Source organism: Pelodiscus sinensis, chromosome 1 (genome assembly GCF_049634645.1).
Source record: "Pelodiscus sinensis isolate JC-2024 chromosome 1, ASM4963464v1, whole genome shotgun sequence".
Taxonomy (NCBI): domain Eukaryota; kingdom Metazoa; phylum Chordata; order Testudines; family Trionychidae; genus Pelodiscus; species Pelodiscus sinensis.
The window spans coordinates 334707083-334719550 of NC_134711.1; the positions used below are offsets into that span (position 1 = coordinate 334707083).

At 46.6% G+C, this 12468-nt stretch overlaps 1 protein-coding gene across 1 annotated transcript; it reads left to right on the plus strand.

Moving 5' to 3' along the window:
- The first annotated feature begins 9937 nt into the window (after window positions 1–9937).
- LOC102461538 (olfactory receptor 52R1-like) lies at window positions 9938–10885 on the plus strand. The gene has a single exon (XM_006119571.1). The coding sequence runs from the start codon at window positions 9938–9940 to the stop codon at window positions 10883–10885; it is 948 nt and encodes a 315-aa protein (XP_006119633.1).
- The last annotated feature ends 1583 nt before the right edge of the window (window positions 10886–12468 follow it).

Consider the following 12468-nt stretch of genomic DNA (forward strand, 5'->3'; position numbering starts at 1 on the left):
AGGTAAACAGGATGAAGTTTAATAAAGACAAATGCAAAGTGCTCCACTTAGGAAGGAACAATCAGTCTCACACATACAGAATGGGAAGCAACTGTCTAGGAAGGAGCACGGCAGAAAGGGATCTAGGGGTGATAGTGGACCACAAACTGAATATGAGTCAGCAGTGTGATGCTGTTGCAAAAAAAAAAAAAAGCAAACAGGACTCTGGGAGGCATTAACAGGTGTGTGGTGAGCAAGACACGAGAAGCCATTCTTCCGCTCTACTCTGCGCTGGTTAGGCCTCAATTGGAGTATTGTGTCCAGTTCTGGGCACCACATTTCAAGAAGGATGTGGAGAAATTGGAGAGGGTCCAGAGAAGAGCAACGAGAATGATGAAAGGTCTAGAGAACATGACCTATGAGGGAAGGCTGAAAGAATTTGGGTTTGTTTAGTTTGGAAAAGAGAAGAGTGAGGGGGGACATTGTAGCAGTTTTCAGGTATCTAAAAGGGTGTCATAAGGAGGAGGGAGAAAACTTGTTCATCTTGGCCTCTGAGGATAGAACAAGAAGCAATGGGCTTTAACTGCAGCAAGGGAGGTTTAGGTTGGACATTAGGAAAAAGTTCCTAACTGTCAGGGTGGTCAAATACTGGAATAAATTGCCCAGGGAGGTTGTGGAATCCCCCATCTCTGGAGATATTTAAGAGCAGGTTAGATAAATGTCTATCAGGGATGGTCTAGACAGTATTTGGTCCTGCCATGGAGGCAGAGGGCTGGACTCGATGACTCTCGAGGTCCCTTCCAGTCCTAGTGTTCTAGGATTCTATTAATAAAATGAGCTGCAAGAGAAATCAGCAAGGAAAGGACACTTAAGAGGAGAGAAGGGCACGAAACAGTGAATTAAAGGAAATAAAATCTGATAAGGGAAGGCAGCCGCTAGAGAAATCAGTAAGGAAAGACTCCTTAGAAGAGAGGTCTGGTCAACACGCCATCGAATGAATGCAATGGTGGCTGTGAGAGAACTCCACAAGGATTTCTCAAGAGCGGCGATAGCTCAGTGGTTTGAGGATTGGGCAGCTAAGCTTAGGGTTGTGAGTTCAAGCCTTGAGGAGGCCATGTGGAGCAAAGATCTGTCAGGGATGGTACTTTGTCCTACTGTACTGTACTCCATGGCCTTTGAAGCTCTCTAGGAGCTAGGCATCTCCATTCACTTTGTATGGAAGAGAGCATGGCATAACTGAACAAAATGAAATTAAAGCTGTCTAAAAGAGGAGACAGGAAAGGAAGGCTTTTCCAGAACAACAGCGTGAAAGAAAGCTTCTGGCAGATGGAGGAGAAGACAGGGGTGAAAGATGTTAGGTTTAGAAAGCAGCAGAGGATAAAAGGTAGACCCTGGTGCTGTGTCTACACTGCAGGCTTCTTGCTCAAGAACAGTTGTTCTTGTGCAAAAACGCACTGAGCAGCCTTGGAAATGAGGGTTTCTTGCACAAGAGCTCCAATGCTCTGTACGGGGAAGAAGCCTTCTTGAGCAAGAACTGGCTTCCTGGCTTCCCAGGAAAAACCGCAGCTGACCACTTGGACGTGCCGCACCCGCACTCACAGCTCCTTACTTCCTTACTTCCTGGTTGCTGGACCCGCCCTTAAAGCCACATGGAGCTTGCAGACACCACGCGGCAGCAGCAGCTCCACCCTGCGACTCTGCCCTGCTGCACCCAGGAACCCCAAGATGTCTGCTCCACAGGCAACCCAAGAGCCTGCACCCTCCTCTCAGCCACACTGGGGCTAATGTAAGAAATCAGGGCTTCTTGCGCAAGAACTATGATGCTTCCGCTCAGGAATAAGCCCCCTTGCACAAGTGTTCTTGCGCAAGAGGCCAGCGTAGACAGCCAACATGAATTTCTTGTGCAAGAAATCCCAAAGACTAAAAGACTAAAATGGCCATTGGAGCTTTCTTGAGCAAGAGAGCATCTACACTGGCACGGATGCTTTTGTGCAAAAGCACATGCCAGTGTAGACGCTCTCTTGCGCAAATGCTTTAACGCAAAAACTCTTGCCTTAAAAGTATTTGCGCAAAAACTTGCCAATGTAGATGCTGCCTCGGGGTTTCAAACAGGTCTCATATGAAGAGACATTAAGAAGACTTGGACTTTTCATCTTAGAAAAGATAAGACTGAGGGAAGATATGATAGAGGTCTATACAATCATGACTGGTATGGAAAAAGTGAATAAAGAGAAGTTATTTACTTATTCCCATACTATAAGAACTAGGGGTCACCAAATGAAATGAACAGGCAGCAGGTTTAAAACAAACAAAAGGAAGTTTTTCTTCACTCAGCGCACAGGGGAGGGATCACATGAGGATTACCTGTTGGGATCCCTCCCTCTGGGCATCTGGCATTGGCCACTGTCGGCAGACAGGATACCTGACTGGAAAGACCTTTGGACTGACCCAGTATGGCCGTTCTTATGAAGGAAATCAAACATGAAATTTCAGAACTGGTAACTGTAGTGTAGAACTGTTTAAATGAACTCCTCTCCCAAATGATGGCAAGATAACCCATGTGACTTTTTTTTTAAATGGCCCCAGGTTAATACTCTAGTAAAAGACAACTGTCAGATACATAGAGGGACATTCCTCGCGGAACTATGAGAATTCTCTGATGACATCATCAAGAATACACTAGACAAAATGTTCACGGGTAGCTCAGGAAGATGCAACTTTTGTTGGTCTCTATTTCCCTCAATCCCCGATGCTTGTGTAACCAACACCGGGAAGGTTTGAACCCAGGAGCTGAGGTTAGGAGCCGCTTCAGTTTGAGCTATGATGCCAGCTGCTCTCAGCTTAGGCTGTAGAGTTTCTTTTTTCTTATCTCTCACTGTAAGTGGACTGTGCCACTCCATGGGAAAGTGAACCACATTAGGGCTGTGTCTAGACTGGCCAGTTTTTCCGGAAAATCAGCCACTTTTCCGGAAAAACTTGCCAGATGTCTACACTGGCCGCTTGAATTTCCGCAAAAGCACTGACGATCTCAAGTAAGATCATCAGTGATTTTCCGGAAATACTATGCTGCTCCCGTTCAGACAAAAGTTTTTTCCGAAAGACTGTTGCACAAAAGGGCCAGTGTAGACAGCACAGTAGTGTTTTCCGCAAAAAAGCCCCGATTGCGAAAATGGCGATCGGGGCTTTTTTGTGGAAAAGTGCATCTAGATTGGCCACGGACGCTTTTTTGCAAAAAGTGCTTTTCCGGAAAAGCGTCCTGCCAATCTAGATGCGCTTTTCCGAAAATGCTTTTAACGGAAAACTTTTCCGTTAAAAGCATTTCCAGAAAATCATGCCAGTGTAGACATAGCCTAGGTGTGTGGGTTATACTTGGAAACTCTGACAGAACTCGGTCTGAGTCACATCCCACAGCCTGTGGCATTACCTGCAAGTGTGAAAGTTTTGGGGAATTCCAATTTGACTTAAAGAGACCATGCTAATGGCAGGGAAGTCAGGACTCCTGGGTTTTGTCTGTCACCTTCCCACTCAACTGCTCTGTGGCCACGTCCAATTCCCAGAATCATAGAAGTGGAAGAGTCCGTGAGAGGTCATGAAATCCAGTCCCCTGCCCTCACAACAGGGCCAAGCACCATCTAGACCATCTCTGACAGGTGTCTGTCTAACCTGCTCTGAAATGTCTCCAGTGATGGAGGTTCCACAACCTCCCTAAACAGGCAGGACGTTTTTCCTAATGTCCAACCTAAACCTCCCTTGCTGCAATTTTCACCCATTGCTTCTTGTCCTGTAGTCAGAAGCCAAGGAGAAAATTTTTTTTCACTCCTCCTTGTAACACACATTTAGATACTTGAAAACTGCTCTCATGTCCCATGTCAGACTTCTCTTTTCTAAGCTAAACAAGCCCAGTTTCTTCTGTCTTCCCTCAAAGTCATGTCTTCTAGACCCTTAATCATTTTTGTTGCTCTTCTCTGCATCTTCTCCAATTTCTCCGCCAGTTTGGTCCCTGTGCTACAGTTTACCTCTCTGTACAATGGGGATATGTTCACAGTGACTCTCCTTTGCTAGGTGAGTTGAAGATCCTTCAGGGAAAGGTGCTGCCCAGTGTGATGATAGTTACTGATGAGAATCACTTATCTCTGGCCCCTTAACGAAAGCTCTGTGTGCCTGCAGAAAATACGATTGTCTCCTCTCGGTGATGTGTCTCCAGATATGACAGTCGACTATCAGCCTATTCCTGCTGAATATCCAGGGTAGCAGACCCTCTGGCGAGCTCGGCGTTATCCCTACATTTCTTACTGATCAACTCTAAGTTACCAATATCCAGAAATATACAAAACAGCCAGCTGCTCTTGGACCCAGAGCCCAAGGGTTCTCCGCTCCCTTTGGGAAAAGCACCTTAATGAGTGTTTACTCCTGAAGATGGATAATTAGCAGAGAAGCCCAGAAGGGCTTGTTTCTAGCCTGTTTACATCCAGACATCCTCTTCTCCCCTCAAGGCTGAGTGCAACCCACTGGGATTAAATAGAACTATATTATAAACCGTGGAACCCCCTGTGTCAGCTGTTGGTACGGGGCGCTGCTGCAGACGCTAGGCAGAAAGAGGTGCGGGACGCGGCTGCCTGAGGGGGGTTCCCAGGGAGGACACGTCCCTCTCAGCACTCACAGGTACCAGCTCTTGCAAGATGTGTACAGATGTGGTCTCCTCACCTCAAAAAAGATATTTTGGCCTTGGAAAGGCTTCAGAAAAGGGCAACTAAAATGATGAGGGGTTTGGAACGGGTTCCATATGAGGAGAGGTTAAAGCGACTGGGACTTTTCAGTTTAGAAAAGAGGAGACTGAGGGGGGATATGATAAAGGTCTATAAAATCATGAGTGGTGTGGAAAGGGCCGATAAAGAAAAGTTATTTATTAGTTCCCTAAATAGAAGAACTAGAGGACACCAAATGAAATTAATGGGGAGCAGGTTTAAAACTAATAAAAGGAAGTTCTTCTTCACACAGCGTGTAGTCAACCTGTGGAACTCCTTGCCAGAGGAGGCTGTGAAGGCTAGAACTGTAACAGAGTTTAAAGAGAAGCTAGATAATTTCATGGAGGTTAGGTCCATAAAAGGCTATTAGCCAGGGGATAAAATGGTGTCCTTGGCCTCTGTCTGTCAGAGGCTGGAGAGGGATGGCAGGAGACAAATCACTTGATCATTGTCTTTGGTCCACCCTCTCTGGGGCACCTGGTGCTGGCCACTGTCGGCAGACAGGATACTGGGCTAGATGGACCTTTGGTCTGACCCAGTACGGCCGTTCTTATGTTCTTATGACAAGCCCAGTGCAGCACAGGCCTTATCAGACAGAATCGCTCTGTGTCCTTCCCGCTCTGCACAGCCACTAACCATCTCAGCGTCTTGCTAGGCCATGAGTGTGCTCCAGTCTCACTGGCAAAAATTCATTCCCTTCTGCGCTCCACCTCCCACCCCGTGTGGTGGCCCCCTGAGGTAGCGGCATTTCAGGGGCACAGGGGATCCTGCAGGATGAAGGGGATTAGTAGGTGTCCAATGCGAGGACAAATTACGATGTTGTGGCTCGTGCTCTGCTTCGACCCCAGTGAGGCAAAACTCCCCTTGGAGTAAAAGCCTCACGAGCCAGCTGGGTGTTCCTTCACAGACACGGTCACCTCGTCCTCTTGCAGATCCAGCTGCTAGGAGTGTGGGGCTGTTACTTGGCTGTTTATCTCCTGTAAGCAGATTTTATTGGGTACGAGCGCAGGGTTTCAGTGGCTGCAACTTAAAACAGGCAGAGCAAAGTGAATTAGAAACTTAAAATAGCCAAAAATGCAGAGCTTGCTCTAACCCCCTAAAGCGTATTACAAACCTACCCGAAAACTGTTCTAATTTCAGCTAAACCTCCAAGCCAAGATCATTTTTTCCCTGTGGACGCTGTTTAATTTTCTTGGGAATGACATAATGAACAAAGAGCAAGGGCTTGAAGACTTTGCATCTTAAATAGCCTCCCTTATAGGCGGGAATTCTTTGTTTCACATGCTCCCTTTCCTTGGAAAAGTACGTGGTCAGACCTTACCCATTGGGGTGGTCACATGTCTTCCTAAGACCAACCCCTGCTTAGACTTACAGGACAAAAGAGGCTGTTGATCCCCCAGACATTGAGGGAAACACCCTGGATGGTTTTCATTTGCACACTGGAAACTACAATCCATCCCATACTCCATATCTCTAAATTTACACAAAAGCATGATACATGCACCAAAATAAGATACACAGATCCAGCAGATTTTTTTATAAATGGAGATTGCCTAGCTCCTAGAACTGGAAGGGACCTTGAAAAGTCATTGAGTCCAGTCCCCTGCCTTCACAGCAGGGCCAAGTACCATTGCTGACAGATTTTTGCCCCAGATCCCTAAATAATGTCACCAAGGATTGAACTCACAACCCTAGGTTTAGCAGGGCAATGCTCAAACCACTGTGTTATCCCTCCCCCTATTTTGTAGCTGTAAGTCAATGTCAAAAAGAACGGGGGGCAGGTCTGTCACAACTCTATGGGTACGTCTAGACGACAGGCTTTTGTCGACAGAAGTTTTGTCGACAGAAACTGTCGACAAAGCTTCTGTCGACAAAGAGCATCTAGACTACATTCAGTTCTGTCGACAAAGCAAGCTGCTTTGTCGACAAAAGCCTGTAGTCTAGACGTACCCCTAGATGCAATAACACCTTCTGTCGACAGAACTCTGTCGACAAAAGGCGTTATGCCTCGTAAAATGAGGTTTACCAGAGTCGACAAAACTGCTGAGTTCTGTCGACGTTATGTCAACAGAACTCAGCGGTAGTGTAGACGCAGGTATAATTTTGTCGACAAAAGTCCACTTTTGTTGACAAAACTCTGTAGTCTAGACACACCCTATAATCCTAACCCTGGTGTAGACACCACGAGGAAATTCTTCCATTGATCTAGCTACCCGCTCTTGGGTAGGTGGAACAATCAGCTAACGATTCAGCTGTTGCCATCAGTGTAACTAGAGTCGCCCCTGGAGAACTATGGAAGCGATTTTGTAGTATTTCAGGTGCAGAGAAGCCCTCTGGCAGATCTTCCAGAAAAACATCTAGTCTGGATCTTCCAACATGTGAGAGTTAATGAATCCACCGGTTCCCTTCACAGTGTGTTCTAAAGGTTAATCTCCCTCGGCTAAATACGGGACCCTTATTTCTATCTGGAATCTGTTTGGCTTCAGGTTCCATCCGCTTGGTCTTTCTCTGTGAGATGACACAGCCCATTAGTACCCATGGTTTTCTCTTTCCTAAGTCTCCACTTCATCGTCCGTTTCATAAGTTACACAGATAAAAGTCCTTCTATACCTGCACAGCCTGGTGTTTCTCTCCAGCATTTGATCATTTTTGTGGCTCTTTCCTGTACCCTCTCCAAATTGTCGATATCCTTTATCGAATGTGCAACCCAGAACTGATACTGGTGCTTTCCCCAGGCTCATGTGGAGAGGTTAAAATCATTTCCCGGTTCAAACTCAGCGCTCCCTAGCCAATGCATCCAAGGATCACGTTAGCTCTTTTGGCTACAGTAGTACAGTGAGAGCTCATGATGGGACAAATCTTTTTCTGGGTCCCTGCCTTCCATCATATAGTGCTCCAGTATGCACATTCCCTGTTCCAAGGGGATATTTGCATTTGACTCTATTAAAACCATCTGAGTGTAACCCCTCCGCCCGTCTTTGCATTGTCCACAAATTTTATCTGCAATGATTTTCTGTTTCCTTCCAGATCATTGATGAAAATATCTAATAGCATTGGGCCTAGAATGGCTCTGTGCAAAGCCCCACTAGAAACAGCCCATTCGCTGACAATGGCCCAGTGACAATGGCTTTCTGAGATCGGTCAGCTGGTTTTATTACATTTTATATGGGTTCTACTGTTACGGTCGAGTATTACTCTTATATCTCAGTATTTTCTTCTACTAAATCAAATGCTTCAGGAAAAAGCAATGTTTGTAGTAACTGAGCAGTTCCCTTGATCAACCAAATGTTCACTCTAATAAAACAATGAAATCAGGTTTATTTGACAAATCCTATTTTATACAAGCCCTGTTGTTTATTATATGTCTAGACTTCTTTCGGAACTAACCCCATAGCAATTTTTCCATTCTTTCTTAACCTAATCATTTTTTAAACCTTGGCTTTTTTTTAATACTTTATGATTAACAGAGGAATTGCCATAACGCTTTTCTAGGATTCCTCTTGTTCTTCATATATGCAACCGCTTCCTTTTTACAATCCTTAGCCCTGTCAAGCATGGAGTTTCCCCTGATATCTCTAACATTCCTTATTAATTTTTGTAACTTCTGACTTGTATTCTTGGCCATCTATTTTCCCTTTGCCTCTTTTTTATATATTATTTTCCCCTCCTTAACTGATGCCTTCACTTTCCCATCGAACTTACTTATTACTGAACATTGTTCATTCCATTGACCGTGGAAGTGGGACTTTTCACTTTCTAATAAACGTGAGTCAAAGAATTATCACATTTCCTTCCTGCTTTTCTGCCTAAGGCTGTGTCTAGACTGGCCAGGTTTTCCGGAAAATCAGCTGCTTTTCCGGAAGAACTGGCCAGCTGTCTACACTGGCTGCTTGAATTTCCTCAAAAGCACTGACTTCCTACTGTAAGAAATCAGTGTTTCTTGCGGAAATCCTATGCTGCTCCCGTTCGGGCAAAAGTCCCTTTTGCGCAAAACTTTTGAGCAAAAGGGCCAGTGCAGACAGCTCGGATTTGTTTTCCGCAAAAAAGCCCGGATCACAAAAATGGTGATTGGGGCTTTTTTACAGAAAAGCGTGTCTAGATTGGCTACGGATGCTTTTCCGCTAAAAGTGCTTTTGCGGAAAAGCGTCCATGCCAATCTAGATGCTCTTTTCCGAAAATGCTTTTAACAGAAAACTTTTCCGTTAAAAGCATTTCCGGAAAATCATGCCAGTCTAGACGTAGCCTAAATGTTTTTCTCCAAATAATTTTTCCAGGTTTGCAGAATTAGTCCTTGTGGAGCATGGAGCGTCTGTAGACAGTACTGGTTTGGAGAGGTACTCTGTCTGTCCATTTGAGTGTAGTTGGTTTCATTCTTCAATTTTCCTCTCCTCTATCATATGCTCCCTTTTTTTTTCATTAAGTGAAACAGTCCCTGACTTCTTAGTCTGCCCACAAATGGCAGCCTCCCCCATTCTCACCACCTCTCTTGGAAATCACCTTTCTACCGGCTGTGTCCTATACGGAGAGTGGGAGTCCAACACTGAGCAGATATCCATGTTTTTCGGGATGGCACGTTTTTCTCCATCCCATTCCTTAGGCAGCCAAAAGTTGTCTTCGTTTTTGCCTCTGCTGCCAATGGGGAGGTGTTTCCTGAAGCTTCTATCTGTGACATCAGGTCTTTTCCCTAATTTATGGTCTACTTCGGATGGTTCCCCCAACACATACCTTAGCAAAGATTTGATTTTCCCCCCACTCTTACATTTAGAGTAACTGGATGAATGGATAACTTCCAATAGTAGGGACTCGTAGCCTGGTTTTCCTTGCATTAAGGAAGCCTAACAGAGACCCCGTATCCACACTCATGTTTCCTTCTAGTGCCTTAGAAGTTTTTCCCCACCACATGGTGCAGGAATTAATGACTCAGTGAGCACCATAAGATATGGAATTGGCATTAGAAGGGACAGTTGTTTATAATTATTTTGTCTGAATGACAAAAATGTTAGTTTTCAGTGTGAAGAAAGAGCAGTCTTCTTCACTCATAAAAAAGCCATCTGCAGGGCATATTGTGTGTCATACTAACATTGTCTCTCCATGCAGGTATTTGTGCCATGACCATCACCCTCAACCAGGGCACATACAGGATGTCAGAGGAACGTAAGGTACATACAAGACACTCCGTTCTGTCTCACACTTGGACACCTCCTTCCTGATCCATGTCAGATTCCAACACAAGTGCCTTCACCAACCCCTCCACCTTCATCCTGCAGGGCATCCCTGGCTTGGAGACATCCTACACATGGATCTCCATCCCCTTCTGCACCATGTTCGTCATAGCCATCTTGGGGAACTTCACCATCATGTTCATTGTGAAGACGGAACAAAGCCTCCATGAGCCCATGTACTATTTCCTCTGCATGTTGGCCGTCACTGACCTGGTTCTGTGTACGTCTACCATGCCCAAAACACTGAGCATCTTCTGGTTCAATTCCAGGGAGATCGATTTCAATGCCTGCCTTGCCCAGATGTACTTCATTCACTGCTTCTCATCGATGGAGTCTGGGATCCTTGTGGCCATGGCGTTGGATCGCTATGTGGCCATCTGTGATCCCCTGAGACATTCCACTGTCCTGACCAACCGGGTGGTGGCCAAGATCGGCCTGGCTGTGGGGCTGCGCAGTGGTATACTCGCGCTGCCCTATCCTTTCGTAACAAGGCAGTGGCCTTATTGCAGAACCAACATCATCCCTCACTCGTACTGTGAACACATCGCCGTGGTGAACTTGGCCTGCACCGACACCCGAGTTAGCAGTTACTACGGCCTCTTTGTGCTCTTCTCTGTGATCGGTGTGGATGTCATTTTTATCTTTGTGTCCTACACTCAGATCCTCAGGGCCATCTTCCGCCTCCCCACCAAGGAGGCCCGGCTGAAGACTTTTGGGACCTGCGGCTCCCACATCTGCGCCATCTCAGCTTTGTACATCCCAGATTTCTTCTCCTCGCTCACGCACCGGTTTGGCCACAACGTGCCCCTTAGTTTCCTCATTCTCTTCGCCAACGTGTATCTCCTGGTACCCCCCATGCTACACCCCATCGTCTATGGGATGAGGACCAAACAGATCTTGGACAGGTTGCTTCGACTGTTTACATTTAAAGAAACCTAAACATTTTCTCCTTGGGCTCTGGCTTTCGGCCCAAGCTTCATGCAGACCTTGCTAGTGGTGTGGTGCCTTTTTCTCTGAATCACTTACTGAATGCTCAGAGGGTATGTCTACACTACCACCCTAGTTCAAACTAGGGTGGTTAATGTAGTCATACGAACTTGCAAATGAAGCCTGGGATTTGAATTTCCCGGGCTTCATTTGCATGTTGCCGGGCGCCGCCATTTTTAAATGTCCGCTAGTGCGGACTCCATGCCCACGGCTACACGTGGCACAAACTAGATAGTTCGGATTAGGCTTCCTATTCCAAACTGTCTGTACGCCTCGTGGCCTTACTGTGCTGTGTTAGGAGGGTGAACTGGAGAATCAGTTGATGTACAATATACTTGAGTGTGAATGTTCTAGTTCCTGATAGACATGAAACCCATGAGCCAACACCTCCTCTTCTACTTCTTCTCTCAAGGCCCTGCCTTGTCACTTACTCCTCTTTTCATCTCCATTTGTCAGTGGTTGGATCTTTTTCATCTTAACCTTCTCCTCTCCTCTCGCCGTGAGCAGTAAAGGAGCCATTTCAGATTTTCATAGAGGTTGCCAGTTTAAGTGTAATTCCAGGGGCTACTTAAGCTCTTGAGAAATCTCTTGTTTTGGTAGATGGCTTAGCAATGAGTTGACAGGAGCACAGTATCTAATTCCTCTATTACAGAAAGAAAATTAAATAAATATTGGACCCACTCGTCTTTAAAACCAGTGTGTTCTTATAGCTTGGGACAAGGGCAGGGTTAGGGGGCTGGCTGGGAGAAAGGAAGCCATGTTCAGCCCTCCAAAGAGTAAACCCAGAGTAGGGGGCTGCCTGCATCTCCCATACTCCTCCCACTCACACACGGATCTCCTGTCCCCACAGACTACCCTGGGGCACTGTGAGGCCACTGACAGATGCCCCGGATTTGCAGGAGCTCTGGTGCTTTGGGGAGGCCTAACAGAGAGGGCAGAGTGCCTGCCCCTGGGGAAGTCCCACTCACTTGCATTCCCTTCCCTTTTTCTACCTTCTTGGGTTTAATAGGTATGGATCTACAGTAACGCCAGCTCCAGCCATGGTGTGTGGCATTAACAGGTGCTGCCCAGTGTGGCTGGCTGGCCAGTTGGCCCCACCTCCACACTGATGGGGGTGGGTGTCCTCTCCATTGGCCACCTCCTGACTAGGGGCTATGTAACTCTGGGGTTCCTCTGTGGGTCTGTCTCTGGGAACAGGGGTAGGGGAGGCATTTGTGCCCATTCCTCTCCCGAGGGGGATGCGTTTGCTCTTTCACAGTCCTGAGTCCACCCCACCTGGATTGTGTATGAGTCCAGGACTGGCCACCCTGCCCCTGCACCTTTCCAATGTCCAAGTGAAAATGCCCAGCCCCCTACACTACGGTTTCTGAGAGGGAGCACAAGTGGAGTCCCTGAGTTCACACTTCCCAGGGGCAGGGAGCCCCCACACTCCAGCTGGTTCTGAGACCCTCAGATTCCCCTGGCAGGGATGGCAAAGACTCAGCCTCCCTCTCCCAGCCTTTCCTTTGCCTCTCACCCAACGAACGGTTCCCACC

Excerpts from the sequence above, each read along its gene's own strand:
- LOC102461538 (XM_006119571.1), top strand. The coding sequence starts at position 9,938 with ATGTCAGATTCCAACACAAGTGCCTTCACCAACCCCTCCACCTTCATC.